Source organism: Archocentrus centrarchus, chromosome 15 (assembly GCF_007364275.1).
Source record: "Archocentrus centrarchus isolate MPI-CPG fArcCen1 chromosome 15, fArcCen1, whole genome shotgun sequence".
Lineage (NCBI taxonomy): Eukaryota > Metazoa > Chordata > Actinopteri > Cichliformes > Cichlidae > Archocentrus > Archocentrus centrarchus.
Genome location: NC_044360.1, coordinates 21,172,941 through 21,195,351, shown reverse-complemented (window position 1 = coordinate 21,195,351; position 22,411 = coordinate 21,172,941). Strand labels below are relative to the sequence as shown.

General features: G+C 41.4%; 1 protein-coding gene across 1 annotated transcript; it reads left to right on the top strand.

Moving 5' to 3' along the window:
* Positions 1-303: 303 nt before the first annotated feature.
* kcnk12 (potassium channel, subfamily K, member 12) lies at positions 304-22,156 on the top strand. Its single transcript, XM_030748670.1, has 2 exons — positions 304-643; positions 21,264-22,156. The coding sequence occupies exons 1-2, from the start codon at positions 304-306 to the stop codon at positions 22,154-22,156; spliced, it is 1,233 nt and encodes a 410-aa protein (XP_030604530.1).
* Positions 22,157-22,411: the final 255 nt, after the last annotated feature.

Genomic DNA, 22,411 nt, shown 5'->3' with positions numbered 1-22,411 from the left:
CCAACTGCATTGCCACAAGAAAAAAAAAAATCTATGTATCATAAAACTGCAGCTTTTTTCATTAACTCTTTGATGGATGTATAGACTTAAATCCACAAGTGGGGCGTTCTTTGTGGTTTTAAGCTACAAATGATATCACTTCACAACTACAATGAAACAACGTGGTGGAAAAGGAATTGTTGCCCGTAGAAGTGCAACGACAGAACAGGACAGTGACTTCCAGAGGATACCTGCAAACGAGTGAATGCCGTCTCTGATGTGGAGCTTGTCGCTGTCCGACGCGCGAGTGGTGCTGAAATTTGGATGATGCCTGGCCAGCGACTGCAAGGCTGCCGCTCCCTGCACCTCAACGAGGACAACGGCCGCTTCGTGTTGCTCGCCATCCTCATTATAGTGTACCTGCTGTGCGGCGCTGCGGTCTTCTCAGCCATAGAGAGGCCCTCGGAGCTGCGGGCTCACGGACGCTGGAACGGGACGCTCCTCAACTTCAGTGAGACCTTCAACATAAGCCTGCAGGACCTGAACTCCTTCCTGCGGGAGTATGAGGCTGCAATCGCCGCCGGGATCCGGGCTGATGCTCTGAGGCCAAGATGGGATTTTACAGGGGCTTTTTATTTTGTTGGAACTGTGGTGTCGACTATAGGTGGGTGATCTCTGCAGTATTCACTGAATTCCCTGACCTTTTGATCCATTTGGTTGCAGCATGTAGCATGTTTTTCTCTGAACACCATACATGTTGGAAAACACGTATTAAGCGATTCCATATAAAACCATATGTAGCTAAGCCCACATAAAGCTTTGTATTAAAAAAAGAAGAAGATGAAGAAATTCCGGGGATGCTGGTCAGCTCATGCCATGAAGACAGTAAACACTATTAGAGTCTAAATATCCTGATTGGATTAGAGATGTTTCATTTTTAGATTTATAGATGGTAAATATTGATATCATTGCTTTCATTGTGGATGTCACATGAGCTGGAGCCACTTTCCTGGGGTGGCTTTCATTCCACTGGCTTACATACTGAATAAAAGATCAAAATTGTTGTGTTTTTCTTTCCCGTCATGTGGTACATTTTGGCTGTAAGGGACTTTGGCACTTGGGATGGCATCTGGCTTGCCTGCCATTTGGAATGGCACATTCATCCCTGGCTATAGGACAGCACCCATGGGTGTAGCGCTTTTTTTTTTTGGCCGCATTTCTGTTCAAACCAACAGGAATGTCAATGAGAAGCCCCTTCTGCTCATCCACCCCCCCCATTTAACATTTACTTGTGCAATAGGTCAGAAAAGAGCAAGTGTCCCCCCCAGGGCACCCCGAGGGCCAATACTGTGGTGCACTGCATGCCTGATGGGCTCCAACACCCCGTCCAATCATGCACACCTACCCCTCACCTTACCACCATCACCACACACCCCAGACAGATAAAGCTGAGCTACAGCGTTCAGTGAGTAAATGATTGAGTGAATGCGAGCAAGCAAATGAACACACTCCAACAGCTGTCTGTCTCTGACCTTGGCCTAAACAAACAAACAAATACATACTGTATGTGACACCTCTCCAGTACCTCCTTTTAATTGAATAGTGTGGCAAAGGGAGTGATAAGGGAAGTTGATCCACATGAGCAGACAACCTGTCACAACTTTATTTACTGTAGGCCTGTCAGGAGAGCTTCATTAGTCTTTCCTCCTCCTGCTCTCAGATACACAAATGCACAAACACAGTGCACTCAGGGAACCCGAGCACTCAGCTCACCGAGTCATGGGAGGGAACCACAGCAGCTGTGTTTGTGTACATGTCTGTGGCAGGTTGAAATCCTTTGTACTCCGGTTGTCAAACTGCATCGCTCTCTTTACCCAACAGGCTGATGATAAAAACTGACTCAGCATCTTGGGGGGAAAAAAGGGGGGAAAGAGTGATGTTGTGATTCTTTCTACAATATTTTCCTTTTTTCATGTGTTTGCATGGATTTCTGTGTAGCATTTCATCCTCCTTTGATCTCTACCCCCCGCCCAACCCTCTGGCTTGTGTGCTACTTTTTCTACATGCTTGTGAGACGGTGATATAAAAGGGATTGTGGGGCCTCCCCACACAACTCTTTATCAGAGCGGCATCCCCCTGTGCACTCTAGACTTTCCTCCCAAGCACTTCCCGCCTCTGACTCTGCTGTGGCAGAGGCTTCAAATCAGCAGTGACTCTTTGCTTCCCTTGATGTGCCTCCACAGCATCACTTTGAAGAATGAAAGTAAAGCCGTGACCACATGATGCATTTCTTTACCCGGGGATTTGGCTCGGTTCACTGGCCATCGGTGCTACGTGCGTTGTGTTGTTTTGGAATTTCTGGAAAAGCTGCAGTAAATGTGGGTTGCATTATAGCTTTTTCTAAAGTGTAGTCTGAACAAAAGCAACAAAATCAGCTATTTGACAATCATTCACCATGTTGGCCCAGACTGAAATCTCTGGAGTTCCTAACAGGAAGCTTCAAATTGGTGACCCTCTGATTTCTTTTTTTTCCAGCTGGAATTTTTTGGTTTTGAGTAAAATAGTCCAAAAACTAAGATGAAAAAAAGGCCTTATGTAAATAACTGCTGCCTATCTAAAGCTTTTGCTTTAGACTGTAAGCACAGAATGAAGCAGACATCAATGACAACAGATAAGACAATGATTAAATCTAAAATAGCATGAGCTGGGGTGGAGGTGGCTGCAAAGTGGCCTGCATTGCACAGGCAGGTTAAAGTGGCTTAAATAGCACGCCCCATATGAGATTTGCCAATTTGATCCATCACCTAATGTGGGCTGGAACTGAAAACAGCTTACAGCAGCTGAGCTTGACTTCTCGGTCTGGCTGAATTAGTGCTGTGCTTGATATAGTGACCAATGTTAAGACTACCTGTTTTACATACAGATGTGTAATGATGTCTAGATAAGGCCCAAAAGGCTTTAGACTTCTCTAAAATGTTTGACAGGTGAACTCCAACTACAAACAAGTTCCGTTATTACCTTTTCTATTATGAGTTTGAAAAGAACTGTTTGGTTCTTTTTTCTATGTGTGGAGTTTCTGTACGATGAGTGGGAATGCACAGATCATGCACAGCCAGGGCCAAGTGCAGTAATGTGGAAGCAAAGCTGTAAGCTACTGAACTCAAAAGAGTTTTTTTCAGCCTTCTTCTGTTGGTTGCATTGTATTGCCCCATATTTCTGGTTATGCCTTTACAGTTTGCACTCACACTAAGGAGGACACAAGAGTTTCATCTCTAAAATGCTATTTATAGCCTTCAGTGCTGATTGATAGATGCTAACTGCCAATTAGGGCAGCTCTCTGTAGTCTTTTGAGGGTCTGTATGTCTCGTTTTAAGTAGCTATAATGGCATTTGGGAGAAATGCTTAGTCACTTTTAATGTGCTCACAAGGGAATCAAGCATCAAATGTAGAGAATCATTTACTTCGATAACTTTTAACTTGTTGGGCGTGATAAAGCAAGTTAAGACTGTTAGTTGTTCACCAGTCTCTAACGTAACATTCAGCTGCAAATTTGGATTGTGTTCTGCACTATTTATTCCTGGGGATAAACTCTGTCCTGCTCCTGGCAGCCACTGCAGCATCTTGCTCCATCACACTCATGTCCACCCACTCAGAGAGGCCACAAAGGCAGACAAGGCAAACAGTACAGTTTAAGAAACAGCACAGAAAAGAGCCACATGCGGGGGGGGGGTTCTGGGTTTTTTTTTTTTTTGGTTGGTTGTTTTTTTTTCCTTTAAATGAGGCCCAGCTGAACCTGCTTAAAACTTGCAAAATTAGGAGACTTGTCAGAGGTGGGCAGGGCTAAGATAAGACATAATTCTGCTTGACCCTGGCTGCACAGAACAGCAAGATGACAAGGTGCCCTTCCATCAGGATACATTCATCATCTCTTCCATTACAAACCACTGAGATGAAATGTAATCCTCAAAACAAATTGTTATCATTAATCTAATTGCTTAAAGGTTACTGTAATGTTATGATGACACACTAAGATTGGTACTGAACAAACTGTGTGCTATTTGATTTTTCTGTGCCAGATTGCATTGAGAGCACCTCTCAAAATGTAACTTAAAGTTGCTTTAATCAACATTTCTGCCCTAGCCGTGATCAGATTTATATGTGTAATATGAAAGAAGACGCCCATGTCAAACACAGAGAGAGATACTGCATAAATCTATGGTTTCCAACTTTTCATGGGCTTTAGCCACTTTTAGCTCTTAGATCTTTCAGTCTTTTAGTCTCAGTCTTACTGAGAGTCTCATTTCATTGTTTCCTGCCAGCTGTTAATTAGCAAAGAACCCCCTTGTGCAGTACACTAAATGTCCAGCTCTAAACAGTAGACAGACGAAGTTAGAGATTAGCTGGTGAGCACATTAAATCACATAACAGCTTAAGGGGAGGTCGTTCCCTCAGCAGTTGACAGAGAACAAAACAGAGCTTAAAGAAGAGTCACTACCGGACTTAGTTTGACTGGGAAATTAAAACATGAGTGCAAACACTGGTTGATGGATTTGTAAATTAGCTCCACTATAATGTGTGAATGTCATGTTTACAGCATCTCCTGCTGTCCTCAACAAGCCAAATAGTACTCTTTTAACTAATTGACGAAGGCTATTTAATGTCACAGTCAAGTAATATTTGCCACAGAGTGTTAGGCATTCAGTTATATAAAGGTTGTCACGTAACGTATTTACATTTATATAGCAGATTTCTAGCCTTATGGGCCACCATACATTCACACAGGGCTTTATTCCCGGGACTTCAAGCACTTTATCTACCTCACATCCATCGTCATATTAGAATCACCACTTAAAATAGCTTCCATGTCTTTGCACTACGGGAGTAAGGTGGAGCATCAGGAGGAAACCCACGTAGGCACAGGAGGAACATGCAAACTTCACAGAGTCACTTTGCAGAATTGGACTGCAAAGTTGGTTCAGCAGAGTTTCTGAGATTGTGTTTATAGTCATATTTTGACTCTATTTCATAAATCCCATGGCATAATACTTGTTCTGTTAAGCAGTGTGTGAATATGCATTACTCTGCCAACTTTTCTGAAAGTCAACACCAAAAAAGTATCTGAGAAATCACAATGTATTCAGCCCAGCAGAGCGATAACTGATTCCTGTTAATGAGCAGCAGCTCTGACTTAATGCCTCCACTGCAGAGGGACAGGTTTTGTTGTTTTGTTTTGTTTTTTTACACTCATTATTTTAAATATAATCATTTTGTAATCTCATAAACCAGAGATCTGATCAAAAAGCAATCAAATCTATTCTGACATATTTGTATCACAAGTAGGTGTTGATTAAAAAAAAAAAGTTAACTCAAGAAAACTACAAGCTTGTTATGTAATGATCAATGTAAGAAAAGATTTAGAAACATTATAATCTCTATGTCCTCTTCTGCATTTCTGAAGTGTTAGTAGACAATTAGGCCTAATGACTTAGAGGGTATTATTCTCCTCGTCTTCTTGTGCCAATTTAAAAAGTGCTAATTTGGCAGTCTCATCGAGTCTCAGTGAGTCACACTTGTGAGGTTTGTGTGACTAAGGCCTCTCTGACCAAGGCCCCGCGTATGTGGACGAGAACTGCAAACCACATTTGTTCTGTAGTGTGCTGCGCTGTAATTCGTGTGCCTCTGAGGTTATAAGACAATGTCACTTCAGTCTGGTGAAGCGTGCGCTTGGCATTTAAGCAGTGTGAAATGTCACATGATAGAGTGTGTGGATTCCTGAAGGCAGGCTGTGTTTTTGCTTTGATGTCGTGTTCTCATTTAGATTAACCGCTCGGCGCTGCCTTGCTGGGACAAAACCATCTGTGTTGTTGTTACTGTTGGTGTATGTTATGAATGTGCCTTTGGGAGGTAGGTGGGAAAGGTTTGCAGTCTGTGAAAGCAAAATCACTGCACAGCAATGTTCCAAGTTGTTCTCGTTGTCTGTCTCTCACTTCAGCATTGTTGATTCCCTCCTAACGTCAGTCTCATATCGTACTGCTGTGGACAGCTTCTGCTTCAAACGCTGTGCTCTCATTTGTTTTTATTTACAACCCCAATTCTACAAAAAAAAAAAAAAAAAAAAGTTGGGTTGCTATGTGGAGTCTCAAAAACCCAGATTTTATTCAAAATGTAACACAGAAAACATCAAATGTTTAAGCTGAGACATTTTACCATTTCATGAAAAGTATTATCTCAGTTTGAATTTGATGGCAACGACACATTTTGTAAAAGTTGGGAGTGGGGCAGCAAAAAGCCTTGAAAAGTAAGTGATACTAAAAGAAACAGCTGGAGGAACATTTTGCAACTAATTAGGTTAATTGGCAATAATTCAGTAACAGAGGGAATTGGATAAGCAGATGAAAATGGATGAATGGATGGATGCCTCAATCTTAGAGAGGCAGAGTCTGAAGAAAAGATGGGCAGAGGCTCACCAAGCTGCAAAAAATAAACTGCTTCTACAAATTGTGTAACAATTTCAGAATAATGTTCCTCAACATAAAAAGAAGAAGCCATATGGGAACATGAGCGAGAAGCAACATCGTCTTCTCTCAGCCAAAGCTCATTTAAAATGGACTGAAGCAAAGTGGTCTGTGGTTGGATTAATCAAAATTTTAAATTCATTGAAAAATCACTGAAAACATGGCCATCACGCACTACAGACTAAAGAGGAGAGTGACCATCCAGCCAGGGAGTACTGAAGTTATAAAAACAGCATGGCTTTGTAGATGAAGAACTCAGGTGTCTGCAGTCCAGATCTTTCACCAGCTGAAAACATCCGGCCCAGATGAAATGAAAATATAACAAAGAAGGACTGTGGAACACTCAAAATCCTCTATCAAACAAGAATGGGACATAATTCCTTTCATAAAAGTCCAGCAGCTGCTCTCCTCAGTTCCCAGACATTTAGGAACTGTTGTTGAAAGAAGAGGGATAAACATGCAGCATCCCCTCTCTTCCAACATTTTTGATGCTGCCATCAAATTAAAAATGACCTTATCTTTCATTTATAATGGTACACTTTCTCAGTTTAGACATCTGAAATGTTTCTTATATTCTATTGTGAATCAAATATGGGTCTTTGAGAGATGCAGATCATTGCATTCTGTTTTATTTAATTTATGTCGCATTTAAAAATGGGAAACAGGGGGGCCCTCAGTCACATGAAAGGCATTGGGGTCTTTTTTAGCTAGTCCAGACACAAAAAGTATCTCACTAGGGATTAAGTAAAGCTAAAGTGTAACACAACTGCACAGGACTTCCATGTGATTTTGTGTAAATTATAGAATAGAATAGAATAGAATAGAATAGAATAGAATAGAATAGAATGCCTTTATTGTCATTATACAGGATGTACAATGAGATTGGAGAGCAATATACCTCATTTTTGCCTTAAAGCTGCCTTAAGAAGCATTTTATTATAAAGAAATGGGGGGAGAGAGTCTTGTGATGACAAGCAAAAAATGATTACAAGCGTTTGGAAGATTAGTTTGATCACTAAATTGAAGTAAAAACGTGGCTTCTAGCTTCAAGCAGAGATGAGGCGCAGACTACTGAAGCCTCTAACTCCATATAATATAATTTCCATATAATTTTCATTTTCAAGCTTACAGTTTTCAGTCCCAATCATGTGCAAGAGTGGGTTATAGGTTGAGGAAGGTTTTCACTTTATTTACAGCACTCATTTTGCCTTCCTATACAGTGTTGTTAATAATATCACTAATAGCTCTGTTCTACTTAAATCTCCTAGTAGTCTTCACAGGACGACAGTGAGCCAGTTTGCACAATATAAAAAGCTAAATAAAAATCAGTTAGCCGATCACTAATATTCAAGGATTCAAGGATTCTTGATTGTCATTTGGTGCCACAGCAGTGATGATTGTGCAATAACAACAGCATGAGTGTATGCAAGGATTGATGGAGGGAGGGCAATGCAGCCACACAGCCCCACCAGAGTTCAACAGTCTTACAGCTTCAGGGAAGAAGCTGTTCCTCAGTCTGGTGGTCCTGTTCTTAATGCTCCTCAGCCTCCTACCTGAGGGGAGTGGAACAAAAGTGTGTGTGCTGGGTGTGTGGGGTCCTTCTGGATGCAATTGGCCCTTTTGCTGCATCTGGCAGTGTAAATGTCAGTGGTGGTGGAGAAGCTGACTCAAACAGTCCTCTGTGCAGCCTTCACCACCATCTGCAGAGCTTTCTTCTCTGCTGCAGAGCAGCTTCCGTGCCACACAGTGATGTAGGAGCCCAGGATGCTCTCCACCACACATCTGTAGAATGAGGAGAAGATTGAGCTCCCGAGTCCAGCACGCCTCAGTCCCCTGAGGAAGTAGAGGTGCTGGTGTGCTTTCCTGACAAGACTGGAAGTGTTGTTGCCCCAGGTGAGGTCAGTACTTAGGTGAACGGCCAAGTACCTGTACCTGGGGACCACTTCCACCGCAGATCCTCCAATGTTCAGGGGTAGGAGGGGGTGTCTGACTCTTCTGAAGTCCATGATCATCTCCTTTGTTTTTGCCACATTTTTGCACAGATTGTTCTCTGCACCAACCCTCCAGGTGTTCCACCTCCTGCCTGTAGCCAGACTCATCGTTGTTAGCGATGCATCTTGCATCATGCAAACTTCACAATATGACAGCCAGGGTGTTTTGCTGAGCAGTCATATGTGGGCAGGGTGAGGGCCAGTGCTGAGGATGATGGGGCAGGAGGAGGTCCAAGTGTGAACAGTTTGTGCACCAGGTTCTGTGGAACGATGGTGTTGAAGTCCACAAAGAGCACACAAAGCATACAAAGACCTGGAGTCCTTACACTCCAGGTCGGAGAGGGCAGTGTGAACCACAGAGGAGATGGCGTCCTCCGTGGACTGGTATGCATATTGGTGTGGGTCCACAGTGTCCACAGTGACATCGATGGTGTCCTTGATGTTGACCATAACCAGTCTTTTGAAGCACTTCATGACTATCAGGGTGAGAGCTACTGGCCGATAGCCATTAAGGCCTGTCACTGTGGAGCTCTTGGGGACCAGAATGATGGTGGCAGCCTTCAAGCAGGTGGGGACAGCTGCTTGAGTGAGGGAGGAATTGAAAATGTCCGCCAACACCCCAGAGAGTTGGTCTACACAGTCCCTTATCACCTGCCCAGGGATGTTATCTGGGCCAGTAGATTTGCGAGGTTTAATCCTCTGTAGAATCCTCCTCACCTCTGCTGGGGTCACACTGAGGGGCTCTTCTCTGGGTTTTGGGTTGAGTCTGGTGGTGGGGTCCTCAAAGCGGGTGTAGAACCTGTAAGTGTGTCAGGCAGAGAGGGGTCCCTAGCCCATTGTGCATCAGCCAATGTTTGCAAAATTCAACATTTTTTCACATGCAACTGGGATCTTTGATCAATATTGTATTTTTTGTTCTCTGGCATACAAGATAATAAGGTACCAACATATACAGAGGCCTGTGTGGTTGTTCTGTAAATGAAGGAGGCATGTGGATGTGGACGGCTGTTACACAGCATCTGACTGCAGCACCCATCAGTTATTGCAGAGGTGGTCAAGAGGCCAGGTGGTTGCTGGACCTGATTTGGATGAACTGAAGGTGCAGTGGCTAATTCCTGACTGTTGTTGACTCAAGCAGGTGGTGTGGTGCAACCCGAGGCCTAAGGCAGTGCCTTTTGGTCTGGCAGATCACAAAGAGAGACTGAGTAAGGTGAGAATCCATGATCCAGGCTTTAAACTATAGCAAAGCCTATTAGAATAGGAAAGAGTAGTTAGAGGATGTAACTCCAGCTTTGAGTATGTTTGTCACCCTAGATGACCCATTCTCAGTGTATATTATTGAGTTTCAAAGGTAAAAGAACAGCGTGTGCAACATGCTGGACAAACTGCTAACTGAATGTATAACTTGTTAATTAAAAATGAATAAATGACAAAAAGGTGCAAAGTAAAGTAAGTAAAATTTTATTTATATAGCACCAAAATATCACAAAGTGCTTCACAACAAAAATGCTGGAACATGAAAACAAAAGTTACCCAAAAGCAAGTTTAAAAAGATGAGTGTTTTTAGCTGCTTTTTAAAAGGAGACCACTAATTCCACATTTTTCAAGGTCTGTGAGAGAAAGAGTCTGGGAGCCACTGCTGCAAAAGCTCTGTCTCAGCATTGTATGATGCACAGCCAGTAGGCCTTGATCACATGACCTCAGTGATCTGCTGGGGATGTAAGGATGTAAAAGTTCACTGGTATATACCAATACTTGTCCATGCAGAGAACTAGAAGTCAAAACCAGAATCTTAAAGTAGAGTTAACAGCGAGCCAGTGCATCTGAATTATCAACGGTGTGACATGTGAGTCCTTAGAGGACTTAGTCAGAAGCCTCACAGAAGTGTTCTGAACAACCTGGAGGCGTTCCAGGGAGGTTTTGTTTGGACAAGTGAACTGTGAATAAAAATGATCCAAATGTGTTGAAATAAAGGCATGAGCAACTATCTCCAATTCAGAGCGTGACACATTGGAACTCAACTTGACAAATTCTTAAATGATAGAAGCAAAAGCAAACCAGAGATTTAACATGAGTATTCAAAGAAAAAGCTGGGTCAAAAGTTCCCACAAGGTTAAGGGGCAAGGGGACCTAGAGTTTCCATTACTTTAGGCATAAATTTGTCAAGGGGCACAAACAAGGAGTTCTAGTTTCTCATTAAACTGCAGAAAATGATCATCCAGAGTCTAAGACCTATGCAAGCTCTGTAACTTAAAAACCTCTTGGGGCTTAAAAGAGATGCAGCTGAATGTAATCTGTGTAGCAGTAATATGTCCTTAGAAGTCCTCAAAATGTGCTGATGAGGGAGCAGATGTAACAAAAGCAATAAGGGCCCCAAAACAGAACCTTGTGGCACACCGTAGGCAAGAGAAGTGGAAAAGGAGCTGCACATAGAAGCAGCCATAGAAAACATAATTCTGACAGATGTGAAGAAAACCACTCCAAAGGAGACCCTGAAGCACCCACCAAGTATCTCAGCCTATTGATCATAATATGCTAGTCAACAGTGTCAAAGGCAGAGGTCAGGCCCAACATTAGCAAAATCTGCAAACAGAACATTCTCCTGCATCACTGTGCGTCAAGATGTCACAGGAGGCTCTGAGAAGAGCTGTTCTACAGAAGCCAGACTGAAATTTATCGAGAATGCTGTAAGCTGCTTAGCCACAACTTTTCCTAAAACTTTAGAAATAAATGGTAATTTTGAGATCGGTCTGCAACTGCTAAGCAGAGAAGGGTTGAGCTTGGGTTTTGATTTGATTTGATTTTTTAAATATTATGACAGTTACATTGGCAGCAAAGTAACAACCAAAATAAAAATAACAAATAGCTGCTTGCATTCATTTGTTTTATCCCTTCAGCTCAGTCTCTCACTCTCAGATCCTATTCGTCCAGGGTGCTTCCTGGTGAAGTAGAAATACATGTGTGTGTTTGTGTGTGTGTGGTATATGGCAAACCTACTGGGAAGCCTAAGCTTCAATAAATCTCCATCATAGTTAATTGCTGCTGTACAGAATGGCTGTACGCACCTCTGTGCTCTGTCGCAGCAGGTCATAAATCTGCCCTGACTTGCTAAGGGGTGTACTCGCCTACATACAGTAACTCACAGACGTAAACCATCATGGCCAAGTGATACCAAGATCATTTTAGAGGACACAGCAAATTTGCTGGGCTTCATCTTCCTCAAGCTGATTAGCATTTCACTGATTCTGCTCTTTGCAGCAACAGAGCACTGAGAAGATGAAACTCTTTGCACTCTGCAGCCTTCTGCCCTTTCCTTTCACTGTCATTTCATTTTTTTTCTTGTTTTTTTTTTTAACCTGGTATTTTGATCATTGCCAGTTTATCTGGCAACCCACTGGGAAGCATCAGAGTCACTGCTGACTTGCAGCTATGAGAGTTCAAAACTTCACAATAAGCAGAAAAGTCTGCCTCTTGAAATTTTTTGTAAGGTTAGCAATCTTTGATGCAATAAAATAAGGCACCCACTTTCAGTGCAGGTATGATGCTTTAACCCTAGAACACTAATGTGAGTTTTGTACCACTATCACTCTCACATTAGTGTTTCACGTGGGTGTTTAACATTCTAGGGTAAAAACAAAAAAAAATAAATTCTATTTCTACACGAGCAGAACATTCATCTGCATCTTGGGGTCATGTATATAAATAGTTATCAGTGTTAATAAGCTAACAGCAAGTTGGTGAGCACTGTGATTTGGCAGCCATCCATTTGTCTGTTGGTGTAAAGGACGGGCTGCTTGTGTAAGAGCAGAGAGAAAGGAAGGACAGCACTTAGACAAAAAAAAAGAAACACACGCACTGGAATATTATTTAATGTGAATGTGTTTGAATAACTGTCAGATTTGGAATCAATTCTCTAAAATTTGATCACTTTCACTTTGAGGAACTAAACAGAGCTAACACAATGAAAGCATTAATTCTGAGCATCAGCTTTATTCAGTTAGTATTGGATTAAAAGATGAATAAATGACCACATAATCTGAATTAGGGCAAACACTGTCCTTAAATATATGCTAAATGAGCACCTACACTAACCACCAGCTCATTTGACTGTAGCTTATTTGCATCACCTTGCGCTGAGCTGATGGGTGTATATTTTTGCCAGCCATCATAATCCACTGAAGTCAATAAACAGACCTTCTCTCTAGCATGAAATTTTTCAGTTTGTTGACACCTAAATACTAATTTGGCACACTTTTTTTTTTTTTTCTAATAATGAAAGAATTATTACCCTTGAAATCAAACCAGGATAAGATGCAGCTGAATATATTCTGTCCTCATGCCAGCATTCACAAATTCTTCTGTTACCTCTGAGCTGGCAGCCTGTGGCAGAGTCAGCCAGTCTCAGACTCACAGCGGGCACATTTGTGTAATAGAAAGTAAAACATTACTTAATTGTGAGCAGCGGCGCGTTCATTCATCGTTTCTCTGAGCTTTCTGTGGTTTCTCTGTATATGATCCAACATCATTATTGCAGCTGCAGAGCCTAAAATTTCAGGGAGTTGTGTTTTCACATTAGCAGAAAAGAATAAGTCATTAAACTGAATTTTTGACCCCAAGCATTAAGCTTGCTGTGTTTATAAAATCTAAAGTAGAGCAAAGAAAAATGCACATACAGTGTGATTTATAGTCACGGTAAAAGGAAAGTACACCCTCTTTCAGTTCTGAGGTTTTACATTACAGGACATAATTACACATCATCTGGTCCTTAATAGGTCTTAAGATTAGGTAAATACGACCTCCGATGAACTACAAAATGTGACATATTGCACTGTGTTGTTATTTATTTAACAAAAATTAAGCCAAAATGCAGAAGCCGTGTGTGAAAAATTAATTACCCTCTTACTACTCCCATTGGAATTAAGAGGGTAAATGGCAGCCAGGTACTGATGATCAAATGCATTTAATTACAGTGCATCACAAAAGTGAGTACACCCCTCACATTTCTGCAGATATTTAAGTATATCTTTTCATGAGACAACACTGACAAAATGACACTTTGACACAATGAAAATGAGCTGAACATGCAGGCTTATCATGCTGAATGTTGTAGTGCTCCTCTTGGACAGGTGTGTTTACTTTGCGAACTTAAACATTAGAGTTTTGTGTAGACTTTATTCAAATATTTACAGTGCGCACAGTGCAAGATAATAGGAAGCATGAGGACATAGCCTTTAGATCCATAGTCAGACGCTGTTAAACTGATGAGAGATGGACTTCTCAGCCATGAGAAGAGACAAAATCTCCATTCCTGTTTGCAAATAAACGCTGTAGCCACATGAATCTTGATTTGATTTTCCTTATTCAAGCCCTGACTTCGCTACCAGTTTCTTTTTTCAGATCTTTTAACATGCTGTAGAGATGAAAAACCGATCGAAAACTGAACACAAAAGAATAAATGCGCCATGGATCCAAACAGAACGCAGCTTCTTTTTCTTTCTTTCTTTCTTTTGACAACAAATCAATATAAACTACAGTGGAGTCGTCAGTCCTCCTGGTTCTTTTTGCCAGTGAATTAACTGCTGGGACACAATATAAAAAGCGAGGCCAAATTCAGTTATAAAGAAGCCAATCTAATTATAAAAATGGAAAAAAAATAATACAGGTTGTGCTCAGGTTTGTTTTATGTTGTATAGATTCTTACAGTGTGTATAAATTATTTGCGCAAACTACATCGACCCGCTTTAATGACCCAAAGGCTTCTTTCAGATAATGTCAGTCCAATATTTCTCATTATCTCCTTAATAGTGTAGCACAAACCACTCCTTAACAATGCTTTGACATGAAGAACAGATACCATTAATGCACTGCCTATAAAGTATGTGGGTGTGAAATTCAAATCCACATTGTTTTGCTTCAGGCACACTGGCTTGGGTTTATATATGTATTTATATATAATACTGTAGTTGTTTAATTTGTGCATGCAGTCAACAGATACAACAACGTAGCCACATCTCAAGCAAAACTTGGCATTCCATCCATTCCATCATCTGCTTTTTGTAAAGCTGGCAGCACAGTGTGAACATTCCTGTTATTCCAGTCTGCCAGTAATGTTGGCAGCTCCTCAGCAGATGGTGTGGTGATGATGTCTCAGGTCTGGCCACGCTGCTGCTTCCTCGGCCCTCTGTCCTCTCCGCAGACCCCCACTACGCTGCGCCCGTGACTAATGATTTCCTGTTTGTCACAGAAACAGAGTCATCAGAGGGACGGGCATGCATGACATTTTCTGCTGCAGCTCTTATCAGGCAAATGTAGGACTGTTCCCACTAGTGGAGAACAGTTGCTTTGACTGAGAGCACTTTTTTTTTAAGCGTATTAATTGGAGACATGGGGCAGTAGGATGCCAGGGCAAGATTTTTGTGTTGCAAAACAGTCACATATTGAATATTTGTCTGTTTTAAAGGCTTCAAGGATTTGTGTGGGACGATAATGACCTTCAGAGGCAATGCTACATAGAAAGAAAAGTGAATGTACAGTGGTTTTAGCTGCCCCTTATTCTCCTGCGGATATCCAGTAGGATCTTTTACCCACTTGAATTGGCTTTATTTTATATTTGCCTTGTATTGTTTCTTGTGTATCCATTTTGGTGCAGTCAATTAATTCTGACCTTACCTAACCTTCCCTGGGTCTGTGCAGACTGATTGTAACATAAGACTCAAATGCACTCAGCTTTGTGGTGACTGCTCAGCTTTGTGAGGCTTTTTTTCCCATAAATTGAATCAATATCCCTTTTTCTGGAAACTTTGTTTCATAAAAGTTTAAAGTGGGCTTTGATTAAATCTGACGCAAGCACCAAGGTGTGCTGTACTGCACACACCATGTATTGATTAGATTATTCCACCTTCATTTTCTTTAAATTGACAACTAGATAATGTTTCCAGTTTCTATTTGTATCTAGGCTGTTTTCCATCAGAATTAATGTACATAAATCACACACACACACACACACACACACACACACACACACACACACACACACACACACACACACACACACACACACACACACACACACACACACAGGTGACAAATTATAGGACAAACCTGAACTGACCAAGAGTGTCTGCGAATTGATACAGTGTTGTTCTGACTGATCATCCTTATAATATAATGAAAGATTTCTATCCTGATGTGAGTCAACTCTTACAGGATGACAGTGCCATTTGCAGTGACGCTAATAAACTGGTCCTAACAGACAAAAATTGAGGTTCAAGCCTGTGCTGTGGAGCTGGATTTCAGGCTAAGTAAGCAAACAAGAGAGTTAACCTTGTTTTTTCACTGTTAAGTAGGTGGTTCACTTTTTACCCTGAGTAAATTGCCACAGTAATTTATGCTGCAGATCTAACCTGCCCTGTAGCAGGTTATCAGCACCTGCAAAACCACCTCCTGCTGACCAATCAGTCCTCCAGAAAATAGTTTCACCATTCTTATAAGATCCCCAGGACCTCTGTAAGGAGGACTAAGAGAGTCTAAAGTTATAGAAACAATCTTAAGTATTTGTCTTTATGTGATGAGCGCCAACAAGAAATATAGATTCTTAGGAAATTCTTCTTTCCCTCAATTCCAATAGCTTCAAGCAAGTTTAAAGTATTTTTATTGTTGTGCAAGCATTAAAACAGCAATATTATCCTAAAACAAGGCAAATCTGAGCCTTGCTACTTGTGGATTGCAGATAAAATTTGTACAGTAAGTCAGCCTCCCACTTTGAATGCTGCTGTAATATTTTGTCATGTCCCAGGCCGTGTGCCCACTGTTTTGTGTTTAGGTTTTGTTTTCACTGAGTCATGTTCCCAGTTTGTTCTTCATCTCAGTTCCTGTCTCGTTATTCATTATTGTTACCTTTTGATTTCCTAGTTCCCTTTGTCCCTGTCTCCCCTGTGTCTGAGTTCTTGTGTCTGTTTTGTCCTTTTGTCATGTCTCTGACCTCCTGTGTTTTCGTTCTGAGTTTTATTCCCAGTGTTGTGTCTAGTCTGTGTCTCTGTCCCGTGTCTGTGTTTCTCTCTTGCCTTGGTCCCTGTTTATTTTCCTCTGTGTGCCAGTCCTCCCTGTTGTCAAGTCTGCGTGTACCTTGTTAGGTTACTTCCCGTTTTATTTTGACAGTCTCGCATTCCCTGTACTTTGTGTTTAGTTTTGCTTCCCCTGTGTTATTAGTTTCATTTGTTGTGCCCTGCTGTTTCCTCTTGCCCTGATTACCTAGTGTGTGTATTTAAGTCCTCAGTTTTTCCTCTGTTCTTCATTGTGTTGTTGTGTTGTGGATCCTGGTTGTGTGACTTCCCATTCCATGGTTCCTTAGTTTTAGTTTTGGCTTCTGTCCAGCCCAGTTTATTTTGTACCAGTTGTTATATTTTCAATAAACCTTATTTAAGTTCAGTTCACTGTGTTGAGTCCTGCATTTGGGGTCTGCCTCTGCCTGCCTGCTACAGCGACCATGACATATTTGTTCTTTACTTGCTCACAGACAAACCAACACCATCTGTGTCGCATCTGAAAGACTCAGAATAAAACTGTCTCACACATCACAGTAAAGTTTTCATCACTGAAACACATTCAATGGTAATTTAATATGTAAGTGATATCAGAATACCCAGCTGTAATCTTGTGCCTTAGTGTGATTAATTGACACAGTCACCCCTACCTCTCAAAGCAATTTACACTGCCCCCTGCATCGCATCTTTACCCACCTAAACGTGTTATTTAAACGTGGCTGACAGAATTCTGCAGGATCAAAGCGTCAAATGAAGGGATTCACTGCACATTTCATCTTCTTTTAGCTCTATTTTTGGTCTCCAGTTACTGTTGAGGGTGGAGTCTGTGGATTACAACATTTATTTGTAATTGGACTGGTGCTTTTATAATGTTTTTCTATTCTTACTGGGCATTTAAAGCACTTTTACACTACAAGCCACATTCACTTACACATTCTAAAAGCATTTTATTTATTTGCCACTAAACATTTTATTTGCCATGCACACACTCACACATCACTGGATGCTTTGGGGAGAATTTGGGGTTCAGTACCTAGTCCAAGGACACTTTGATTTTTGGACCAGAGGCGCTGGGGATCAAACAATTGACTTTCCAAATATAAGATGCCATCCTCCACCTTCTGAGCCACAAACACCTGAGTTTGCTATGGACAAAACTTTCATAGTCATGCACTGAAACTCCATATAGCTGAGAGGAACTGCAGAGTTAGGAAATAATTATCTGTAGGTTTCCCCAGATAAACAGAGCCTTTGAAATTATAGTCATTAGAGCCATAAAAAAAAAAAAAAAAATATATATATATATATATATATATATATATATATATATATATATTGCAGCTTGAATCTTTGGTGTGAGTGCCACAGACAGTATAAGAAAGCTGCAAAGTATTGTGAGGCAGACTGATTGTTAGCTTTGATCTTTTGATGTAATTTTGGCAACAACCAAAACACAGAACATTTCCAGCCTCATCTCCACCTGTAAAATGGCCTCTACTCTGTCGCAATAACACTTTAGTGAATACATCTGTATGCTTATGCCTCATTGTTTCACTACACAAACTGTTATTGAATAGCACATTTCATCTTATCTTGACTGAGCTGAAGAGCGATTGAACAGTGCAGTGTTATTTACTGTAATAGCTGCTATTAACTCCTTTGTGCAGCGATCTCTCCAGATAATGAAATGCCTGTTAAATGTTTTAGAGTGGCTCTTTAGTGTAAAAAATGATGATTGATTTCTGTTTAGAGGCGAGCAGACTACTAAGTGAATCAAGTTAAGTGCAGAGCATTCATGAACTCCATCAATATATCTATTGAAATCAGTCGCAGTTGTGTGTGCTGTTTGTTTAGGGCCTAACTTTACTGTGGGACTTAATGAACTCTTGCCGTTGGACTGCAATGAAAGCTGCTCAGTCTAAACTGTGTCAGCTGGGATTTACACTCAACTCTTAGTGATAAAAGGACGAATTCACTGCAGTCCAGTGGCAATTTATTTCTGCATTTCCCCTATTTCATTTCCCCAGTCAGATAATCATTAGATCATCTTCTTCTTCTTCTCTTAAAACTGTCAAATGGTAATTAATGGATACTAATGGCGCCATTTCCATCATTTTCTTTCTGGTTGAATCGCTAGTGTCTAATTATGTGGGTAAGCATCATTAGTCATTAGAGCGTAACATCATTTTCTATGTTGAGTTGAGCATACTTTATTTAATGTTAATGAATAAGTATTCTCGGAGGGCTCCAGCTGAATTGGATTTGCACACATATGATTTCCTGCCTTATCAAGTTCGGCCGAGTTAAATGAGTTGTCTCGACTCAGACAGAGTGGTAAAATTAATGTTTTCACTAAAGTCAGCAGGATCACTGGTATGAGGACTTGACTTCTTTTAAGAGTATTAAAGTATAAATGAAGAAGTCTTTGAGAATAAAGGTGAAACAGAGTTTGCATCTTTGGTTTTGGCTCTCCTGCATTTTGGTTTCTAATATTGTTCTGTTTTCCCTAATGCATCCTGACACAGTAGTCTGGAGTAATGGCTCTGAAATGCTACACTGAATCGATGCCTGGTGCCTTTTCCTCTCTTAGGTAATTTACTTGGTAATGAGAGACGGTGCAGAAGACTGTCTCTGTGTGCCCTGAGAAGATGTAATCTGTTTTCCCTATGATTCAGTTCAGTTAGAGAGACTTGGACTGCTAATTAATTAACTATGAAACGCTGAAATAGGATTTCACTGAAGGGCTTAATTTGGGTAATCGCTGCCCCTCACCTTTCTGCTGCCCAAGCGTTGCCTCCATGTATGTTACTTGAACTTTGCTGTGATCACAAAAGCAGATCATTTTATGTCTGGAATGAAAACCTACATAGTCTGTGCGTTTGTTAAGAGGCCATAAAGTGTTCATGTGTGGACATGTGGGGGTTATATTTCCTGTTGTCTATAAAGCAATCTAAATCAATCAGTCTTGATCTAAATGAGCCGTCGTGTCAACAGCAAACCGGCATGAGAGTGGTTTTCAGTGCTAGAGATAAGGTCAAAAAATCCATTTTCGCTATCATAAAGGAAGTATTGTCTGGATATTGATGCCATTTATTACCTGACAAGGATGGTTGGTGGGAAAAGGGAGGGAAAGCGCTGCCCTAATGCACTGAGAAGATTGTGAATGAGGTTTGCCATGATGGAAAAATCAATTAACCTTGGCCTGAAAGTGAACTGCTTGATCTTTCAGCACGATTTTATTTGTTGACAAACATAACATCTGCTGTTCTGTAGATAAGGGCTTCGACACTGTGTGTGTGCATGTGTGTGTGTGTGTGTGTGTGTGTGTGTGTGTGTGTGTGTGTGTGTGTGTGTGTGTGTGTGCTCAATTTGGCCTTGGGGAGAGCGTCACAAGCATTCATACAAATAACCACTTAACATACATACATATATGTGCAGAAAATTTGCACATGAAAAACCAGCCGTCAGAGGAGGAGCGTGTGTGTAACAGGTCTCCTGCAGATGGCGTCCTGCTGAAGCTTTCACAGTACGTAGTATTTCTGTACTGGCTGTTTTAGAGTATGTTTGGCACTTAAAAATTCACATAAGCCATAAACCAGCATTTGGAAACGAAGCCAGAAGGAGAAATTGGATCCACAGCGAGATTTAGTGAATATGTGGTTTTCAGCCATGAAGCGGCTCTAGTAATAGACATATGTCGGTCATATACTTTTGATTTAAAATAGGCTGTTAGATGGATATTGAGGACATTTCATACAGACATCAACCTCTGCTATAAACCATTTATTTTCCCTCTCATTTTAATTGAAGAGAGCGAGTTAAATGATTGTTTTTCTTAATTAGATCCACCCTTCCCCTTTGGCAGTAGAGACAGTTAGAGTGCCGTGAGAATTTATGATATTATTTGACCTGATGGGAAACAATGGCATACTCATCCCCAGACGCTCAGCACATGTTAACATCTGAGCCAAACCTGTGACACTCCGGTTTGAGAACTGCTCCTTCAATGCGCAGCAGAATCCATAAACATCGTCTCGTCTTCTCTCCCTCCTCTGCTCTAATAACCACTTCCTCAGCTTGAACGCTCTCTCAAAGTGACTAAGAAATCAGGAGATAGCAGGAAGCCAGACTATGCTGCTGGGGGGGGCATATTCAGATGGCTTAACTCAGCTTATTCCTGGCATCCTCTTCTCAACATCCTTCTAAGTTGTTGATTTTTGCACTCTCACTCACAGCAAAAATCATATATATACAGTATATACAGAATCAAGACTTTTTGACTGCTTCTTTTTTAATTGAGCCATTAATTATTAAAAATATAATTAGTACATTAAATATCTGCATGTATTTAATATTGGATAAACTGCGAAACACGGTTCTCACAGATTTCCTCTGTCCGTTATATGACTTTGCAGAAACTAATCTTCCAGTAAAAAGCTTACATTCTCATATCAGCATCGTCTCAAATCATCAGTCAGCGTTTTCTGTACATCATTTGTGTGTACACAACTAATCCCCGGCTTTACATCATTTTAATTACTAGGCAAAATGTTTAGAAGTATGATTCAAGCCTCATTTAATCCTCTTTTAGATTTGAGATTGTTTTACTTTCACACATCATTTCCCTGGTCTGAAGCTCACTTCTTGCGAGGAAACTGAAAACATCTCATAGGTGAAAATCTGGTCGTGACCTCTGATGCGTGACTAAATGTGTGATGCCTTTTCTGTGTCTGCAGGTTTTGGGATGACAACGCCTGTGACAATTGCAGGCAAAGTTTTCCTGATCTTTTATGGGCTTCTGGGCTGTGCCGCCACCATCCTCTTCTTTAACCTCTTCCTGGAGCGCATCATCACACTTCTGGCTGTGGTGATGAAGGCTGTGAGGGAGAGGCGAATCAGGAACAGCGGTCTGCTCCCACCAGGCATCCGCCATAACTTCTCAGCATACTCCCTCCCAGGATGGAAGCCCTCGGTGTACCATGTAATGCTGATACTCGGCCTCTCAGCCATCACCATCTCCTGCTGTGCGTCAGCCATGTATACACCCGTGGAGGGCTGGGCTTACTTAGACTCTCTCTACTTCTGCTTTGTCACCTTCAGCACCATTGGCTTTGGGGACTTTGTCAGCAGCCAGAGCGCAGCTTACGAATACCAAAGCCTCTATAGGGTGGCCAACTTCTTTTTCATGCTAATGGGTGTGTGCTGCATCTACTCACTATTCAATGTTATTTCTATTGTCATCAAGCAGGTGCTCAACTGGATGCTGGAGAAAATGAGCTGCTTGTTTTGCCAGCGCTGCAATAAGGCTAATGCCTTCCTGGCCAGGCGAAATGCCATCCGCCCGGGCTCCAAGGGTCGCCAGGGTCGGTTTGGTCAGCCGCCCGACTCAGATGGACCTTGTGATAGTGACACTGAGGGGCGTAGATTATCAGGGGAGATGATCTCAATGAAAGACCTGGCAGCCTCTAGCAAGGTGTCACTGGCCATCATGCAGAAGCAGCTGTCTGAGTCTGCCAATGGATATCCCAGGACAGTTTGTGGCAGCTCACGCCATAATGGTTTCTCTGGGGGGGTTGGCGCTCTGGGTATCATGAACAACAGATTAGCAGAGACAAGTAATTCCAGGTAGAGGAAGCTGAGAAACAGAAGTGTGGGGGGCACTTTACCCTTGTACTGTAACAAGAACCCAGAGACTGATCGCCATAAAAACACACAAGAGGTTTTGTTTGTTTGTTTTTTTCAAAAGGGATTGCCAATGTAATGTTGATATGCATGATACACATGATTTTTTTTTTTATTATACTTTTTGTTGGCCTGTGGTGATAATACAGGTATCATAATGGTGATTATTTCAGTGATGATTTGATGATGAGGGTGATGGCAT